This window comes from Gobio gobio (assembly GCF_949357685.1).
Source record: "Gobio gobio genome assembly, chromosome: 17".
NCBI classification, from domain to species: Eukaryota; Metazoa; Chordata; class Actinopteri; order Cypriniformes; family Gobionidae; genus Gobio; species Gobio gobio.
Window position 1 is genome coordinate 20646531 of NC_137110.1, and position 20648 is coordinate 20667178.

General features: G+C 38.5%; 2 protein-coding genes across 15 annotated transcripts in view; one reads left to right on the plus strand and one right to left on the minus strand.

Annotated features, from left to right (window-relative positions):
* The first annotated feature begins 761 nt into the window (after positions 1 to 761).
* usp1 (ubiquitin specific peptidase 1) lies at positions 762 to 10682 on the plus strand. 2 transcript variants are annotated; one of them, XM_079840572.1, is made up of 9 exons: positions 762 to 846; positions 1294 to 1475; positions 1567 to 1693; positions 2030 to 2128; positions 4748 to 4914; positions 5038 to 5708; positions 5932 to 6096; positions 6200 to 6401; positions 9013 to 10675. In XM_079840572.1, the coding sequence occupies exons 2-9, from the start codon at positions 1306 to 1308 to the stop codon at positions 9770 to 9772; spliced, it is 2361 nt and encodes a 786-aa protein (XP_079696698.1). In that variant the 5' UTR covers positions 762 to 846; positions 1294 to 1305; the 3' UTR covers positions 9773 to 10675. The 2 variants fall into 2 exon arrangements, with proteins under 2 accessions (XP_079696698.1, XP_079696697.1); XM_079840571.1 differs by having other exon boundaries at positions 769 to 907; positions 9013 to 10682.
* Positions 10683 to 10719: 37 nt separating this feature from the next.
* The window catches only part of dock7 (dedicator of cytokinesis 7), a 62041-nt gene continuing 52112 nt past the window's right edge, over positions 10720 to 20648 (minus strand). For 9 of the 13 annotated variants that reach the window (XM_079840564.1, XM_079840565.1, XM_079840560.1 and 6 more), the window contains 7 exons: positions 18018 to 18143; positions 17828 to 17917; positions 17484 to 17720; positions 17044 to 17187; positions 15076 to 15182; positions 14575 to 14742; positions 10720 to 11185 (listed from right to left, as the gene is read on the minus strand). In XM_079840564.1, the coding sequence (XP_079696690.1) occupies positions 11143 to 11185; positions 14575 to 14742; positions 15076 to 15182; positions 17044 to 17187; positions 17484 to 17720; positions 17828 to 17917; positions 18018 to 18143 (915 nt within the window). In that variant the 3' untranslated portion in view covers positions 10720 to 11142. Of the gene's footprint in view, positions 11186 to 14558; positions 14743 to 15075; positions 15183 to 17043; positions 17188 to 17483; positions 17721 to 17827; positions 17918 to 18017; positions 18153 to 20648 lie in introns of all 13 variants that reach the window. The other 4 variants (XM_079840566.1, XM_079840563.1, XM_079840562.1 and 1 more) reach the window with 2 other exon arrangements.

Below are 20648 nucleotides of genomic sequence, written 5' to 3' on the forward strand. Positions count from 1 at the left end.
TTATTATGTCGTGGAAGTTCTCATTCATAAGTGCAGATGGTTTAACCCAACTTAATTTGATTACTATTTTTGATACGTATAAATTATTTTAAAAAGCCCCTTTTGAATATTTTTGTTTATTTTATGTCGTTTTTTTTATTATTATTTGTTCATTTGCTTTATTGTGATCTTTCTGTTTTGTTACAGGCTATGCTCAACCGAAGGCTGCACAAATGTTGTTATATTCAGAGATTTGATTATGTACTACCTTTTTTGTTTGCATGTGGAAGCATAAAAAAGAATAACAATCCGAATTGACACACGAATAACAGTAGCCTATATGTTGGCTGCGCCCTAAATAGATTAAAATCAATATAGGCTACAATGACATGCAGTTGGGATGATATTTAAAAAACACTAACGTTATGCAATTTAAAATATTTTACAAAAGCAAATTGTATTATTTACCGCGCAGACGGTTACCTGTGAAGCCCCCTTTTTAAGCAGGTCCAGATTCAGTCTCCTATTAACAAACTCCAGCCGCGACATAATTACAAACCCGCGCATGACTGATCTCAGATCGGCTTAAAATGGCATTGTTATTCATGTCAGACAAAACGACGCGGTAGTCCAAAATAATGCCAGGAAACTGAGTTAGATTTTTATTAATTGTTTTTGAAATATATATATTTTCCAAAAACAACAAATAAATCGTTAAATCATCGCGGTGCTGATTAGTTAAATCTCACAAAATGTATTCGACCATCTCCTTTTGTTCAGGCAGTAGCAGGGGACTCTCAGTCGTGGAAAAAGCGCCAAGTTCTACAGCAGGCGCGCTTGTCAAGTTGTTATTTAAAACAAAACTGCGTAAGGTTACTTTGGATTGTATTTTGCGAAAATGTAACGCATGAATATTAGGACTCATTAGGTAAGAGCATTAAATGTAGTTGTATTTCTTATTACATAATTCTGAAGTACTCTTGAAAAATGAATGTGCATGTTGTGTGGGTTGGGCGGCTAACGTTACAGTTAGCCACACTGCTATATACGGTATGTGTCTTCATACATATGAATCAATACTGATCAAACTACGAGTCTCGAGACGATATTACGCGAATTTTAAACATTAAACGAGTAAGTTATATGTAAATAAAAGGTTGGTAGTTGAAGTTATATTCATAGCAAAACATGATTCTAGTATTTTGTAGGGAACATCTGAGCCAAAGGTTATCACGCGGTCCGTGGCTGATCTTCAATATTTTGAGTGCGTTTCGTTCTTGAAATTCGCTTTAGTTTATATTTTATCTTCTTTAGTGAAAGGTAAAAATGCCCGGGCTGCATAGTGACGGTGGAGTGGTGGCTGCGGCGGGAAGTCCTGTGAAGAAAAGCAAACTCTCTCTAAAGTTCTTCCAGAAGAAGGAAACCAAACGAGCCCTGGATTTCTCCGAGGCACCAGCAGAAGATAACAGTGCCGCTGAACCAGAAGAGACTACTAAGTATGGCATGTTGTAACGGTGCTATCAAATACAGATTATGTTAAAGAAGCCGTATTATTTTTCCTAACTGTTCCCACTTTCCCCCCTCAAGTCATGACCAGGTTGTGCCAATGCCTTGCCCTTCATCTCCTCTTACTTGTGAGAAGCCTGAGAGCCTGGTGCCCTTTGTAGGGCTTAATAATTTGGGGAACACCTGCTATCTGAACAGCATCCTTCAGGTATGCTGTTCATTTTACTTGCTAAATCTGTTTTATTCATAACACTGTGTTATCGAGGCTAGATACCACAGGTGAATATGGTTAAAAAAGAATAACTATACTTTGTTATACAAATTTTTTGTATTACAAGTTTTCTGAAATGTTATGTTTAAATATGCAAATGATCCATTATCTGATCCATCATTACATTTGAACACACCCCTGTTCCATACATGTTATGGAAGTACAATAGCCCAAAACCTCAAAATTGACCGGTTTTGCCTGAAATATCTCCATATTAATATTATAGTAGTCTGGATCTAATTAATCAGTTTTCCCTTCTTCTACAAATTGCAGGTCTTGTATTACTGTCCTGGTTTTAAAGAGGCCATCAAATCTTTGTGTCATTTGGCTAAGCTGAAAGACAAACAACAAGAAGATGGTGCCAAAAATGAGGTTGGTCTTAAATTTCATCTTTCAAGAGACATTTTGCTTTGCCTTGATTGTGTATATACAGTCAAAAAAAAAAATATTCTGACACCAGATATAATTTTTTACCAGTGGGTGCATAGTTCATTTATATAAGTGAGGAGGGCACAATAAAGTAAACTGATATATTATACCCAAAAAGTTTTCTTTCAATGGACTACCAGTCAAATTGATAAATTCTGGACCAAAATTAAGTGTTTTTTCTTTAATTGTTAATACAACCTTTTACACCACAGATTGAACAAAATTAAGCATTGCTTGGTAATTGTTTGACCTAAATTGGTATTGTCTAATTTAGGGCTGGCCAACTAATAGTTAAAATCGATAATGAAAATCATTGATAGTCGGGTCTGCTTTCTGTACGCAAAGCTTCCACCAGTCGCGCCAAATTACAACACTGAATAACACATTTTTATGGACAAAATGTGCATCTAGAAATAGTGGAGTGGAAACAGTGAGCTGATGCATGAAAGGTACGTGATCCAAGTGCCCAAAACATGAGAATTTTTTATTTTAAGCTTCAAACGAATGCATCAGCGTTTAACATACCGCAGGGTTATTCAAATCTCCCTGGAGGGCCACTGCGCTGCAGAGTTTAGCTCCAACCCTGATCAAACTCGCCTACCTGTGATTTTTCTAATTAACCTGAAGACATTGATTAGCATGTTCAGGTGTGTTTGATTAGGGTTGGAGCTAAACTCTGCAGCGCATTGGCCCTCCAGGGCAAGATTTGAGTAACCCTGACATACCCTGTCATGCTCTTTGACAGGTGTGTCTGTGCATCTGCGTACTTAGCGCAAAATGTTCATTTTACAGGCTATATTCACTGATCTATATAGAGAACAGCAGTTATATCCTCATCTGTAAATGTTACTAATTCATGCGAGTATTTCCATTTTGCATGAAAGCGCGTCCTGGTCCTGACAGTCTGTGTAACTTCACTGAATGCGTGCACATGCGCGTCAAACAGACAGAACGCTTTAGAGAGGGAGACAATTAATATTCAGCGCAAAAACATTCATTTAGCTGAAATATGTTGTTGGACGCTAAATTTAGTTTTAAAAGTCAACATGTATTTTATGAGAGTAGGAACTGTAATAACTGCATGTAATTGAAAATAAATGTAAGAAGTTTCTACAGGATAAAGAAATGAACATAACAGGTACTGTGTGTGCGTGTGTTCCTGCAGAACATTCCTCTTATCTGCTAACACTGAGTTTGTGTTTTTTCTTTTTAGGGCTGTGCGGTATTGAAGAAAAATGCGATAAGCAATATCTTTATAAATAATTCGATATGCGATACGATATTGCTTTAAGGGTGTAAAATCTATTTAAATTATATTTCAACAATTATTTAAGAAATTATAATAACATTTATGTGTTTCACATTCTTTCTGGGAAAAGAAAGCATCGCTACAACTTCTGAAAGTGATTAGCAGTGTTTTAGCAAAAATGTATGTCACAAATCTGACCATATAATTTTTAATATCATTGTAAACAAACAAAAAATGTAATGCCAATATTTAAATACCAAAAACTCTTTTCTTGATGAATACTCTTCAAGACCGCCATATTTTACATAACTGTGTGTGTATTTGACAGTTTGAGTGTGTAACAAGACAAGAAACAGAACTGAAGGGATCACACGCTTTCAGAGAGGTGGCTTGTGCGCACGTTTCGGTGTGTGTGTGTCAGTCAGTGCGAGACTGCAAGGAGTTGTTTTTCGCAAGTTATTGCGTCTAATAACTATTTTTAATGTCACATAAGTAACAGTCATGTGCCCAGTCTATTCTCTGCTAGATCTCATCACGATATGAACATTTGCGATATTTCGATATATTGCGCAGCCCTATTTTTTTTTCTTCTTTAATATCATTTTATTGTAGGGATTTGCTGAGTAACTTTTTTTGCACATAATGTGTAGCACATAACATACGAAAATTATGCTATTGATAACCATTTGTATAACCACACAAATACCGTATAGTTAAACTATAGATTTGAAGCAAAACTACGGTTAATTTGTGGTTACCATTGAATAACTAAAATAACCCTGTTATTTATTATTGTTTTTGTTCATTGTAAAACCATGGTTAATTTATGTAATGGTAGATATTCACTATGTGTGTGTTCATAGCACTCAGCTGACACATTTGTTTGAAGGACAGTATTGGACAGGATGTGGAATAGTGTGTTTTGCCAATAAAATAAAATATTTTTATCCGATTAATTGAAAAAAATAATCGGCCAACTAATCGATTATCAAAATAATCGTTAGTTGCAGCCCTAATCCAATTGTGTACTTAAATTTGACAGCTGATTGGTTGGGTTAATCCATTACATATCTTTCTATCAAAGTTATCTGACATTATCAAGATGAATTTGTTCTGACTGTGATGTGAATGTTGAAGGTGTCTGAATAAATTTTGGTTTGACTGTAAATGGATATCAGTACCAATAGATTTAATTTTAGAAAAAAAAATCTAAATTTGTCATCTGTTCATTTGCATAAATGTACAGAATATATTAATATTGCTGCCTTGACTATGATTGATTGCATTAAACATTGAATGTTTTATGTTATCAGGGGGACTCTGGAGATAACACCCTACCTGTTCCCATGGAGCTGTTGGACAGTTTCCACAGCCTCATCTCCTCTGTGGAACAGCTGCAATCCAGCTTCCTGCTTAACCCTGAAAAATACAGCGACGGAGAGCTTGCCACACCACCCCGCAAGCTACTTAATACGCTCAGGTAATGCCAGGAGTGTCGTTCAACAACATTGAAAAGAGATTTAAACATCTCACTGAGTTTTTCTTGCCACTGTCCCCTTGGCTTTGAGTTTCCAAACAAACCTGTTTGATTTCTCCTCTGTAGGCAGCTCAATCCAATGTATGAGGGTTACTTACAACATGATGCACAGGAAGTACTGCAGTGCATCCTTGCTAGTATCCAGGAGGCCTGTGATACTATCAAAAAAGAGCAGACAGACAGCCAGAAGGACGGCACAATGAGCAATGGAACGGGGGAGACTACCCACGAGGATGATGGGAGCTCTGACGGCCAGCTGAGTGGAAAGAGAAAGAGCGACACAGAAGCAGGAAATGCTAAGAAGAAGCCAAAATCTCAAAGCAAGTCAAAGAAAAATGAGGAAAACGCGCCCATGACCCGCTCTAAACGCAAGTCCTCCAGTGACATAACTACTGAGAGTTCAGAAGCTAACCACAGGAATGGAGCAGAGGAGCGAGAGGAAAAAGAGCAAGAGAAGGACAGAGGGAGCACCACAGAGGAAGAGAAGAATGACAGTCCCCCCAAAGAGGTGGGAAAGAGGACAAGGAGAGGGAAGCTTGGCTGGTTGAAACCGTCTGGAAAGCAGCCAAGCATCTTCTCGAAGTTCCGCAGCATGGGGCGAATTACTTCACACGTAGGAGGCAGAGGGGACACCAAGGAGAAATCAGATTGTAGTGCCCAAGAGAAGCAGGAGAAGGATACATCTGAGAATGACAGCAGAACTCAAGACGTTAAACCGAGTCCTGGAAAGAATGAAGGTAAATACCTTAGTCAAAAATGTGCGATCAAATACTATCTCCAATCCAGAATTTTTTTTAAACAAAATCTGTACTATTCACTGACAAATGAATCATCTGTCCATTTGAGCGGGACATTTCAGTTGAGAAACTAATTGGGCTGAAAATGTTTTGAAGAGCTGCAAAGAAATGTAACTTAAATGATTTGTAATCAATAACTACAAACATTGCTTTGTATAATTAGAGCAATCTGGCCTGGATGTGCTGAAGTGGATGTTCCAGGGTCAGCTGGTGCTGCGGACACGCTGCCTGGAATGCGAGTGTTTCACAGAGAGGAGAGAGGACTTTCAAGATATCAGCGTACCTGTGCAAGAGGATGAGACCTGCTCCTCCGACTCCAGTTCTGAGAGTGAGTACATTGAAAGTATTTAAATCCATCTGTGTTGGTGTCCATCGGTCAACACTCACTGATGCTGGTTATAACATTTCATAACTGTATTCTTCCTTTTCAGTTTCTCCGGATCCCAAGCCTGAGCTGAAAACTCTAAAGTGGGCCATATCTCAATTTGCATCTGTTGAGCGGATTGTGGGTGAAGATAAATATTTCTGTGAGACTTGTCATCACTACACCGAAGCTGAGAGAAGTCTTCTGTTTGACAAAACACCAGAAGTCATAACAATCCACCTGAAATGCTTTGCTGCCAATGGCTCCGAGTATGTATGCTTAATTTTAGAGCCTATTTCCTATCTTTCAACCACGAAAGCCGTGAAATTTTGACTTTAACTTTGTGTTGTTGTTGCCGTTTCAGCAGAAAAAGATACTGTAAACACTAAGGGTGTAACGGTACACAAAACTGGCGGTTCGGTACGTACCTCGGTTTTGAAGTCACGGTTCGGTATGGCTTCGGTACAGCAGTTTTACAAAATTGCTTTTTATTTTTATTAAACAGTGGTTTACTGAAGAAAAAAAAGTGTCTGTCCTTACATGAATTCAATTATAACAGTTTATTGAAGATATTGCTGTGTAAACTATATAGAGAGCCCTTACTTGCACATTAAAGGGTAACTAAACCCCTGCTCAGAGCTTAACTCCACCCACTGGCAAATTTTGAAAAATGCTGGAAAAGTGGGCAGAGCCCGGCGGACACAGAGGGGACGAACCGAGGGCGGGGCTGAGCGGAGGGCGTGCACCTGAGACCCGCAGTGACGGATTGATTGACAGCTGTCAGACTCGCGAGTCGCAGAGATGGAGAATGACTGGAGTGACGCCAGCTTTGCAACAGAGCGGTCATTTCTCCTACCTTCACCTGAAGTGGAGGAGGGTGGATTGTCTGTAGACACAAACCCGGAGCCTTATCAATGCGAGCCGCTGCTCAAACTGCGTTAACTCCCGATGCCGACGATGCTAGTGAAGCAGCCGCGCAAGAGAACTGACCTAATCTATCTGCGTCCGCGGCAACCACTTGCGTGTCAGGGTTTGAATGCGCGTCTCATGTATGAAAATTATCTGTACACATGACGGGCGGCAATAATATCGCAAGAAAAAGCCTGACGTGTACTGACAACTGCATTATTTAACCGCATTTTCTTCAATACAATGTTAAAGCAAGTGTCAAGTCAGTTTCATCCATAATGTTTCTACTTCATGTAATATGACAGTCCATACTGGAGTGAAGCCGTTCTCATGTGATTGGGGGAAACATTTCTGAGGGCGTGGTGAGCTCGTGCCAGGGGCGCGGATAGTGAGCCGTTGGAGGTACCATCCTACGTCACGATGTACCACAACGTCCAATAGGAAAATTCAAGTGCAGTAGCCACCGTTCAACCTTAAGAGGGCAGCACTTTGGCGGTTTTACACCATTATAGAATTAAAACACTTTATACTCAAATGTCAAAACATTTACTCGAATCAATGAACAGCATTAATAAAGCCCCAGTATTACAGATCATTAACTAAAAAAAGTTGGTTTAGGGTTTAGTTACCCTTTAATATTAAAGGTTAACAACGGAGCCAAAACTATTAGCCTAAATTCAGTTGCTATTTATTTTTTGGTATAATAATCAACACTCATAAGCTTCACATAAGGCAAGTTTTTGCATTCATTTCTAAATCTAATTTATAAAAAAAAAAAATTCTCCAATTCGTTGTTGAAATATAATCATTTGAGTGTCATTTTCATGACATGAATTTTTACATGAAATAATCAAGACATCACTAAAAGGTTAAGTAGAATATAATGAATACATAGGCTATATAGTGCATATATTTAGCGAAATCGTTGATTTCTCCAGTGAACTAACAGCTGTGGACACTGAATGACTGCCTGAGGTAAATGTGATGCTACATGACATTGTTTACAAGCTGTTTTAATATTGACGTCTTTCCGCGGTTGAAACACTGATTGAGCGATTACACCACATATGATACGTTTCAGTTTTAATGTAACCTCAACATACCTTAAGATATTAATTAATGTTTATTCTTTAGGAAGAGATGATCGCGTTCGCACGCCCCGCGGCCGCTTGAACTGACGTGTCTACAGTGATCAGTCGTCACATTAAAGAGCGTCAAACGGCATTTATCTGAATTTCGTGATAAATGGACAGAATACTTAATGTTCGTGTGGGAACTAGGACTGAAGTGTGTTCCGCACTTAACAAGCCGACTGTTAATTGTTAAAGATTGCATTCGTAACCGTTGGGTACAACGCGCACCGTACCGAAAGCCCTGTACCGAAACGGTTCGGTACGAATACGTGTACCGTTACACCCCTAGTGTAAACTTGCCTTTAATAGCTATGTTTCCATCCACCTATTTTCATCTGCATTTTAGGATATTGCATTAAACTGCTGGATGGAAACGCTCTGCGCGTCTTGGCATAGATAAAAAATGCGCAGAATTCTGTCATCAAAGTGGTTCAGTATAATTCCCTCCCAGAACTGATACACGACTGCATTTCCAAACAGCAGCATCTGCTGCAAGATAACACCATTGTTTCTTTAGTGCCAGTTTATCAGGAATGACTATTTCGTTATCTTCACCTCACTGGGTGGAAACTGTTTTATTCATAAATGTTTTATGATTTTCCAATTTTGCACAAACTTTGCAACTTTGGATGGAAACATAGCTAAGGATTGCTTACAAGAAGAAAAAATAAAATACAATCAATGTGCCTCCAATGGCCAAAGTTGACAAAATGGGCATTTTTATGGGCATTTTTATTGTCTTTTTTGTTACACACAGCAAAAAAAGTAAAATTGTATTCAATCTTGTTAAAGTTATCATCAATGTACAATAAAATGAATTCTTCCTTCATTCTAACAGAATGGACCCTTATGCTGGCCTTTCCAAGGTGAACACGCCTCTGCAGACCCCTCTCAAACTTTCACTGCACGAGTGGTGCACTCAGCCCGATTCTCCAGACCAGAGCCATCGCTACGAGCTCTTCGCCGTGGTCATGCACAGCGGAGTAACCATCAGCAGTGGTCACTACACCACTTACATCCGTATGATGGATCTCCATCGCACCAATCTCAGGCCTCAGTCTCAGGATGAAGAGCAAAACCGAGACCGAGAGGAAGACCCGAAACAGAAGAAAGAGGAGCCACCTCAAACAGATTACGATGATGGTGAGGTGTCTTTCAGCTTGTCCGGCAGGGGGCGCAATGTGGCCAGAGCCAGTGCAACAAGCAGCATGTCTGGCAAAGCAGGAGGAAAGAGGAGCTCCGAGGGTGTTGGGCTCTTAGGGGGACAGAGGAGCGTCACCAGTTATGAGCTCAGCAACGGCAAGCAAACCAATCCAGAGAAGGCTTCCAGCTTGGCCAGCCGTGCCACCGGTACTCTACTTCAGAACGCTGTGAAGAAAGAGACTGAGGAAGAGGGAGCCGATGCCATGGGCGACGAGACCCAGGTGAGTTTTGACCTCGCTCTGCGAAACCTTTTGGACTTTGAGGGAAAGTGGATGCTGTTTGATGACTCCGAAGTAAGACTCTTTGAAGAAGAGGACTTCCTCCGAGCCTGTTCTCCCGAGACGTGCTCCACCTCTACGCCCTACCTGCTCTTCTACAAGAGAGTCTCTCAGTAAAAATAGGTGATTGGATATGGACACTCCACGCAGTTGTTTTACTGTTAAGACTTTGAAAGTACGTTTGCGGGTATATGGAAAAGCAAGTCGGGATGTGTTAAGAGTTTATAAGTATGTTTGTGTAACGAGTGTCAGTGGAGAGCCAATGTGAATCTTTCAAGGTTATGACATTTGTTGCCACTTTTTTCCCCCACCTTCTCTTTTACTGTTTTTGTACTTTGCTCTTGTTCAGTGAGTCCATGTCATTTGCTTTTCAAATGCACCTTGGCACTTATAGTAGTGCATGTGACAGTTTTCCTGTACTTTCAAGCATTCCTTAGAAGCTGTAATGAATAACACAAAATGATTTTTGTGCTCTGATATTTTATATATTTTTTAAAAGCTCAATTATTCTTGCTTATTTGGGTTTTGTCTCAAGTATGAATTCGCATTTTGATGACCCCTGTTTTGGAGGCTATTATTAATGGCTTACAAATCCAAAGTAGATTTCATATTTGTCTCAATTTTTATACTAGAAGACAGGCAATGTTTTGTTCCCCGCTGCAGTTATGATCTAGTATTTGACTATTTGCACACAGAATCAAATTTAGTTTTAAAGGTGGTCGACCTTGAAAGTACAGAGAGTATTAATTGCCTATAAATGCCCACAGGGATAAAGTGACCTATTTTTCTAGATTTATAGTTTATCAGCCATACCTCAGTCCAGTCTAAGAAGCTTTTCTCCTTTTTTCCATGTGACCAGGCCCTGCCATTACAGTTAGATCTCTATGAGCAATAAATAAAACCATTCATGGAGAATCTCTATAATGGTGTTCTGTTGTATATTTGAGGGAGGGGAAATGAAAATATTTTTTATGACTGGTAATGTAGATTCTTATTTACCACATTAAAACACCAGTATATAAACATGTCTTTTGGTGCACAGTTTCTTTAACACCACACTGAAATGACTATTAGAGTTATTTATTTAGTAAAATATTTAAAGTAAACAAAAGGTACATAAAACTACATAATGCTGAAAAAAATTCATCACCTTTTTTGCTTTTTCCGTGAGGATTAAATAAACTCTTAAGTTGTACCGTGACTATTAAAAATACACTGGGATGAAGTAAAAAAAAAAACATTTAAATAAAAAAAAAAGTGCACACAGGAATTGAATATAGGTTTGACACATTGTATGCTAAATTCACCATCAGTTCTTGTGATAATGTAACAGGCCATTTTGTAAACAAATACAAAATTGGAATGATGTACCAAAAGTCTTAACACTTTTCCTTTTTTTTTTACTTGGCAGAAACACTGATGTGGTGAGGAAGATTGATATATACAAATAAATAAAATTGCATGTGTTCTTTTTATTTCTTCAGTCTTCACACGTCTAGCTTGCGAAGGCTCATTCTGCTAAAAGAGTCCCTGAAAGAAAAAGAAAAACTTAATGTTATGAAAGAAGAAGAGTAAAAATGTTTCAAAGGAATCGAAAGTTAAATTAAAGGGATAATTCACCCAAAAGTTAAGTAATCCACACAGCTCCTTCTGTAAGAAAAATATCCATATTTTAAACTTTATTAAAAGCTGCAGTCCGTAACTTTTTGCGCTCTAGCGGTTAATAAACAGAACTGCATGCGTCTTGCGGAAGAACATTGCAGCCGGAACTACTTCTCTGGTTATGTCTATGGCGAGTGACACCGGGACTGAGCTCCTCCGCAGCGGTTCCTACCAGAACGGTCTGAAATAGTCCCAATATAAACACTTATTATAAGTGTACCATAATGATTCAGGGTAAGACAAAAACACGGTATGGAAAATTGATTCATGTTGTACATTCTCATTATATAATTTTTGTAAATATTGAACACAAAAAAAAGTTCAAGACAGCAGCTTTAAGTAAAATATCTAGCTTCCGGCGATGACATTGGACGTAGCACCAATGTTTTGAACCTAGAGAGGCACTACACTTTCTTCGTAAGTTGAATACAGAAGGTGGTCCGCCAGAAGTTAGATATTTTACTTTATAACGTGTTTAATATGGATATTTTTCTTACACAAACTAGGGATGCACCGGTTGACCGGCCAAAAACCGGAACCGGACGGTTTTTGCTTCTAGCGTGCGATCGGCAACCGGCCGGTTTCTTTGTATTTTTCTGCCGATTTATCCGGAAGTGCGCCCGCGTGCACATACGCCTATTTTGCAATCATTCGCGAACATGTCACTTGTGTGTTACAAATGGAAACTGGAGAACTGAGGGAAGAGACGAGATACGCTGAAGGGAATGAAGAGCCGCTTTCCTGCGCGAGCTGAAGTTGCCTCTCCGCGCCCTGCACAAGTGTAGAAAGTGAGCGTTTGTTCATCTCAGATTCTCACGTGTTGGATCGGATGAGAACGAAACAGACTAACTTGTGAAAAAGCCGAAATACTTCTTTTTGTAGCCTAAAGAAGAACATGCATGCATTTTAGAAATGAAATACTATCAGTTCTGTAGCCTATAGGATGATAATTTATATTTGGTAACGGTAATGGTAATGAATAATGGTCATTAGTTAACTACATTAGTTAACATTAACTAATAATGAACTGCACTTATAAAGCGTTTATTTATCTTTGTTCATTTCAACATTTACTAATGAGAGATAACTGCATTATTAAAATCTTGTTAACATTAGTTAATGCACTGTGAACTAACAAGAACAAATCATGAACAGCTGGATTTATATTAACTAACGTTAACAAAGATGAACAAATGTACTGCTCATAGTTAGCTCATGCTAGTTAATACATTAACTAATGTTAACTAATGACCATTATTCTAAAGTGTTACCTTTTATTTTACCTTAAAGGGGCTATATGCAACTTTTTCCCCAAAATAAACGTAACAATAGCCTTTTTATTTTACCATTTATGACTCAAACATCTCCTGATGAGCATACTGACACCTTGTCCGCTCACAGTGGGTGCACCTATAAGCCTGTATCCTATTTTTCCTATTTTCTGGCGGGTCGTCTTTTCCCGCGCTGTCTGCGGATGTGACGTCACCACCACTGCGAGAGCGAGCAGAAAGGAAGAGCAGTTCTGTTTTTTGTCCACAGGTGTCAGTCGCGAGTTTAAATTTCAAAAAAACACATATAGCCCCTTTAAAATTACATTGACTTAATTTGATTTAAAAAGCACCTGCTGTGTAGCATCTTAGTTTTTTTTCGTTGCACTAAACATTATTTAAATTTAACATTTTGGAACAATTATATACTTTGGTTTTATTGAATTTCACTGGTAAAGACTTTTTTTCTTTACACTGAATTTAAAAACAAATGCTGATTTAAGTAACATCTTTGTTTGGATGCAGAATAAGCAGTTGTTGCCTTTAATTTCACCTTTCAGCCTTTTAATTTCCAATTAAATTTCCTGTTAATTTCAGATTGCGGACTTGTTTTCATTAGCCAAAAGCCAATTTAGCCAGTTAAATACCAAATAAACATCTTGTTCATGTATACTTTCATTACTTTATTGTGTAAAAAAAAAAATCGGAAATCGGAATCGGACAGTTTTCTTGAAAAAAATCGGTATCGGAATCGGCCATGTAAAATCATGATCGGTGCATCACTAACACAAACCCATCGATTCGCTTCAGAAGGCCTTTATTAACCCCCCGGAGCCATATGGAGTATGTTTATAATGGATGGATGCAGAGAAGAATGTCACATACATCTAGGATGGCTTGAAGGTGAGTGAATAATGGGGTAATTTTCATTTTTGGGTGAACTATCCCTTTAATGGTCAACAAAAATGTTTTTGTTTTTTTTAAAACATCCTTTCAAACAACTTGGCTACCTTGTCAAGCCGTCCTTTTGCTGCTTGTTAAAGTGGAAAAAAGAGGTTAAATGCATTCAAAACAGCCACAGCTTTCTGGACAATCATGCGTCATCCATTATAAGTAACCAACTATTGCTCATTGCTGTTGACTGGATGTACAGTATGTGGCCTGAAGATAGATATAGTTTACATTTCACTAAATAGAACCGGGTATGAGTGTCTATTTCCTGATTGTAATTTGATTTTGATTCACAATAACTGAATTCATATTCATTCTGCAGTATTTGTAGCCTGACAAGCCAGACCCACATCAAGATGTTGGGTCTGGAAACACACCATTGGCAGGGCTCAATCTGAGAGGCGGGATAAACTGTTGCCGCTACAACCAACCAGAGCGCTCTCAGTAGTGACAACAATCACAAGTCCCATGTGTTTTCCCACCAGCGGAGCTAGTTGATAGATTAAACAACAAAAAAAAAAGGAAGATGTGTTCTGAGTTAAGAATGACTTGCCGTAACGTTCTTTGTTAGCAGGGATTCCACGCGGAACCGTCACAACTCTGCTGTCATTATACCCGCCCACCGACTCAATACACGCTGTGATTGGCCTGACTAGAGTTTGGTTTTTCAAGCTCGCAAGTCTACGGAGAGTTGCTAGACGACCCTGGCTGAAAATTACATTTGCTGCCGCTAGGGTGCGACTAGATTTCTAGGCTACAGTATGTGATGTACAATTTAAAATGACAATTTTGATTTCATATGAATGTTGTGAGCTGTACAGTGAACCCGTTGACTTGGTGTATTACTAAAATAGTAATGGCCCATTGATAAAATATTACGACTTAAAAGGTACTAGCTGCAATGGGAATCTCCCACCATAATCTATTCATTCAAACAATTGTCTGGTAAACCGAGTTTTTGCAGTAAGCTAGTTTATCAGGCGCAAAGTCAAATATACAGGACATTCTTAACAGCTTTTAACATTTTCATTGCCTGACCTGTGCGAGTTGATCTGTAACACAGGTTTGTAGAGTTGTGGGATCTTCCTGTTAATGAGAGGCTGCAGAGCTTCTTTCAGTCTGTGGTAGTTCCTCTCCAGCTCCCTCTGATACTCTTTCTGGTCTGGACCAATCAGACTCTTGTTTTTGCGAAGGGCATCTTCACACCTGGGGAGGTTATTGAAGGTTAATTGAAGATAATTTCAAATTCTAAATGTATTATCACCATTTAACAATTAAACAATAACACATTTGTCTTATGTCATCATTCATATAACCATACATGGTCTGCAATTATCCAGCTGTTTTTAGTATAATAGTTGAATTTAATGGCAGCATCTATATTATAGTATGTAAACATCATCACATTTATATACTATGCTGTATTTCTTGATTGATGCGATACATAAAAATAAGTGTATACAAACAACAATACTTGGGGTCAGTAGTTGCACTAATGCAGTCCATGTAAATGTAGTGATAGAGCATCTGGAATCAAACCTCTTTGTAAAGTCTTTGAAGCACAGGCGTAGTTTATTATGATGCCGGTAGAGTTTAGGATCGCTTGGGATCTCGGACAGAAACACCTGGGCCACCTCGAGAGGGCCCTGAAGAGAAACACAATACATGCATGGTTAACATTCAAATTAACATTCACTGATACTTGGCTGTGTAGTAATGGACATTTGAGACAGAAACTCAAACTGAAAAACTATAATAAGTAACTACATTCATCAAATAATTAACACTACATGGTAATGTAATATACACCGATTAGGCATAACATTATGACTAAGATTGTGTTGGTCCCCCTTTTGCTGCCAAGGCATGGACTCCACTAAACCCCTGAAGGTGTGCTGTGGTATCTGGCACCAGGATATTAGCAGCAGATCCTTTGATCGGACTTGTTTGTACAGCACATCCCACAGATGCTCGATTGGATTGAGATCTGGGGAATTTGGAGGCCAAGTCAACACCTCAAACTCGTTGTTGAGCTCCTCAAACCACTCCTGAACCATTTTTGCTTCGTGGCAGGGCGCATTATCCTGCTGAAAGAGGCCACAGCCACCAGGGAATACAGATCTGCAACAATGCTTAGGTAGGTGGTATGTGTCAAAGTAACATCCACATGGATGACAGGACTCAAGGTTTCCCAGCAGAACATTGCACAAATCATCACACTGCCTCCGCCGGTTTGCCTTCTTCTATAGTGCATACTGGTGCCATGTGTTCCCCAGGTAAGCGACGAACACACACCCAGCCATCCACGTGATGTAAAAGAAAACGCGATTTTTCAGACCAAGCCACCTTCTTCAATTGCTCATTGGTCCCGTTCTGATTGGACCCTGACTGGTCTGCAACTATGCAGCCCCATACGCAAAAAACTAACAGAACCAGCATTAACTTCTTGAGCAATTTGAGCTACAGTAGCTCGTCTGTTTGATCGGACAGCCTTTGCTCCCCACGTGCATCAATGAGCCTTGGCCGCCCATGACCCTGTTGCCGGTTCATCACTGCTCCTTCCTTGAACCACTTTTGATAGATACTGACCACTGCAGACTGGGAACACCCCACAAGAGCTGCAGTTTGGGAGGTGCTCTGACCCAGTCGTCTAACCATCACAATTTGGCCCTTGTCAAACTCGCTCAAATCCTTACATTTGCCCATTTTTCCTGCTTCTAACACTTCAACTTTGAGGACAAAATGTTCACTTGCTGCCTAATATATCCCACCCACTAACAGGTTCTGTGGTGAAGAGATAATCAGTGTTATAATGTTATGCCTGATCTGTGTATTACACATTCTGGAGGTTGAATTTCCAGCAATTAATTGTACGGTTATTTATACTGTTAGGATGTCATGAACCCCTAGTTTGACAGACAAGGCTTAAGCCTAGCCTGGATTAATATAAGCCCTGTCTGAAACCAGGCCGGTTGCATAAACTGCTAAGACTAGTCTTACAAGTTAGTCATCCAATTTTTTTCTTGAAGACTGTTCATAACTTTTTTAAGTCAGTTCCATAAAAACCATAGTTGGTCATACTAGTTCTTAAAGGAATAGTTCACCAACCATTATAAAAGTGCTCCACACCACACGGCTCTGGGGGGTTAATAAAGTTTCCACCAGACCATATGGATTACTTTTATAATGGATGGATGCACTTTTTTGGGCTTCAAATGTTGGGCTGCCATTCACTGCCATGATAATGCTTGGGTAAGTCAGGATTTTTTTTTATATAACTCTGATTGTTTTCGTCTGAAAGAAGAAAGACATATACACCTAGGATGGTTTGAGGGTGAGTAATTCATGGGATAATTTTCATTTTTGGGTGAACTAATCCTTTAAGAGTTAAGTCTTAACATAATGGCTATGTTTATGCAACTGGCCCCAGTCCTAAAGTGCTCAAATTTATCCAGAAGATAGTGATATTGCATATGTATTATTTAATTAATCGGCTCAAGGAGTCACCTGGTTAACAGTGGTGCCAACAGACCCCTGCAGAACCATCTGCAGCATTTTGGCATCAGATGGGTCCTGATGAGTAGCAAAGGCCAGTTCCTGTGTCTTCTTCTGCATGTCCTCAATAGCTACTTCAATTGGCGTCGAGATGATCTGAAAAGCAAATATTAAAGTCTTAAAATCTTTCCTTAAAATATACAATATGTAACTTTTTTTGTTCAAAATTAACCACATTTAAATAACGAGTCAATACATCAATCCTTCCAAAACGTGTTATTGTCTGATAATACATAATGATAATACCAGAGTACTTTGATATCACGGTACTAAATGAAGAAGTCTTTACTCATATCCTATAAACTATTCAAATTATCACAAAAGTTTTCATAAATTTCAGTCTTGCATGAATCCTTATAGAAGCTTTCACAAAGCATGCGTGTTTGAGTTACCTCCTCTTTGTGGATGATGTTGATGCGGGTCTTGATGTAGGGGAAAGCGTGGGAGGTAGTGAGGATGGTCTTTCGTTTAAACTGTTCATGCAGGTCACCGTGAGCTCTTCCATCCAGTGTGAATGGCGTGCAGTAGACAAAGCGCCGCAAGTTGTAGTTCTTATCGAAGTAAGTGATGCGGTCCTTCATTTCATAAGTGTCAAAATATGGTTCAACATACGTGATCTGAACAAAGGCCTGTGACAGAGTAAAGGAATGTTATTCTCTGTGCAAAGTATTATCATAATTATTATTGATCATAAAACAGCACACATTTTGCACCATAACGCAGCACGAAAACACACCTTATTTGGGTCCAATTTACACTTGTCGACTGGATTGGAATCTTTAATGACTTCCACTTGTTCCTCACCAAACCTTTCACCATAAAAACTCTGAAATTAAGACAATAACTGTCAAATCACTCATCTACATCAACATGTGAAACAGAGAAAATGCACCCATGTGAACAATTCCGCAAACAGTGGCTTGTACCTCAAGTCGATGTGAGATTTCTGCTAGCTTGGTGATGGCTGGCTCTTTGTATACAAACTCCTGCTCATCCAAGTCACCAAATTTAGAACCGTAAATTCCAACTCTGAAATAGGTGCCAAACATTCGCTTTCCATCCTGAAACAAACAAATGTGTCAAGTTACAAATCTGCTGTCAATTAAAGCTAGCATTTCAAAATGCCAGATAACTTGGAAATATAACGTCTGTCGATACTCATGTTGATGTGCATGACTTTAAATTCTAAAACAGTTGCTCGTAAAGAAAGATAAAGTGCAATGAGGCGAACACAACATTTTCTCTTGGCAGCAAGTTATCAAGTGACAACAGCAATGTAAACATTGTCTGGGACATGTTTACATAAATAACCTGCATTCAACACTGATGCAATCATATAACTGAGAAATACAGGAAAACACAGGCACTAATACAGTATTGTTATAGTACAAACATCTACCATATTTAAGGATATTTTGCAACCTCCAAGAAAGAGAAGCGAAACATTTGCTTCCATCCCTTTTTACCTTCACTACTAAGTGGTTGTGCGTTATGACATATATTTTTTAATAAATGTTCCATATAGTTACTCAATTTTACACGACCATTCAAAAGTTTGAGGTCAGCAAGGGTGCATTAAATTGATTAAAAGTGACAGCAAAGAACAAAATAAGTAATCTTGTTAAAAATCTGTCATATTTCGTTAGCAGCAAATCAGAATATTATAATGATTTCTGAAGGCTGACATGTGACACTGAAAATTGGAGTAATGGCTGCTGAAAATTGAATTACATTAATTGTTTTAAATAGAAAGTAATTTTAAATTGTAATAATATTTCAAAATATGACTGTTTTTACTGTATTTTTGATTAAATACACAGCCTTGGTGAGCATTAGAGACTTCATTTAAAAACATAAAAAATGTCTCCGCTCCGCATAAAATACTTTCACTTCAAGCCCACTAAATCCCAGCCTTAGCCCATTCAGAAGTGCCGGTAGAAACCTATACAAAGAAGCCTGACAAAAATGCTTATTTTAAAGAAAAACGTCAGAAGGACCTTTTGCATCTGAAGTCTTTATATGTATTCATTATTTAATTGATATTTTGTTTAGGAAGTAGTAGCTGAGGAGAAAGTGAGCATCTCCATATCAGACACAAAATCTAACTAAAATGCATGAGAGTTTGAGCCAAGCTTGTGGATAGTGGCGCAAGAAGCAGTTCAAAACAAAGTGGGACCTTTCTCTGAAAACTGTATTAGCAAAGGTGGACATAACAGGAGGAAGACCAGAGAAAACCTGATGTCCTTAAACAGTAAGTAAACAACTGTACTCCTGAAGAAGAGACAAAGAATGGAACAAAAGAGAACATTTAGGTTGTAGCAAGCTCCTCGTGAGAAAGTAAACGTGCTGCTGTAGCCTAATACAGAACGCCAGACTGAAAAAGTTATAGAATTAGTATGTACTTAAATAACAGGGTAGGTGATAAAAGTACAGCAAGGAGAGAAAAAAAAGAGTGGTGCTTGTATTTGAACAAAGCCAGGAACATGACGGAGTGCTCTACACACAGGAAGTGAAGTATCAATCAGGTGCAGATAAGGGCTGAACCAAAGCAGACCAAACACAGCCAGTACTCAGACTGAGCTAATAAAACAATAAGCCTGAATAGATTTTGGTCAGTGTCTAGCAATATATGAAAGAGCAATGTCCATGATAATTCTGTTCATTTGTGTAATATAATATCGCCTATGTCATAAGTTCCTGATGAAGTAACAAAAAAAACTATCATAACTACGTTCTTTAGTTCAGATTATAAAGAGCTGTTCAAAATGGTTATAAGCACATATAACCCTAAGTTATCATCAGTAAGCCTAGATAAAAAAAAAAATTAAATAGAGCTATAGCAAGCATTTTAAAATTAGCCAAAATAATGTATGAACAAATATGGGGTAAAGGATGTGTAAAACTGTGAGAATGATGGATTCTGTAGAAATTTGGGATGCAGATTCCGTGTTGGCCTGGTTACCAGGTGTCTGAGATGGTTCAGCCCATCTCTATTTCTGTAGCTTTTATGACAATCGCAATGAACCAAACCCTCAAACTATGAACTTACCACAAGACACAATAATTAAAGTGGGAAGAGGAGGGGTCAGCAACCAGGGAAATAAAAAAGGAGAGAACAGAACATATTTTAATCAGGAAACCAAGAAACTCTTTGAAAGACTAACAAAACACGTACACACAAAACAAACAGCAATACTACCAAAACTCCATAAATCAACAGTTTACAAACAAAAACACACACACACACACACACACACATACATACATACAAAGACTAAAACCCAACAAGAAACATGCAATAAGGAAGAAGCAGGCAGTGAAAGTGCACTAAAGGGTCTTTATTAAATAGAGTTAGGAGACAGTGCATTCCTGGTATAATGCTGCAAATATGAAGGTTTTGTTGATTCGCTGCCATGCATTAATCAATAAAGTGAGATTAATACTAGTAAATAAACAAATTGATATAAATGAGAACTCAGGGGTCGATTTAGTTTCCAATGAAACAAAAGCTCATATAAATAGAAGGTCACTTGGATGTCACTTTCAGCACATTAATA

Coding starts and splice junctions, on each gene's coding strand:
- usp1 (XM_079840572.1), top strand. CDS start 1,306: ATGCCCGGGCTGCATAGTGACGGTGGAGTGGTGGCTGCGGCGGGAAGT. Junction 5,709..5,931: donor GAGTCCTGGAAAGAATGAAG/GTAAATACCTTA, acceptor TTGTATAATTAG/AGCAATCTGGCCTGGATGTG. Junction 6,097..6,199: donor CTCCGACTCCAGTTCTGAGA/GTGAGTACATTG, acceptor CTTCCTTTTCAG/TTTCTCCGGATCCCAAGCCT.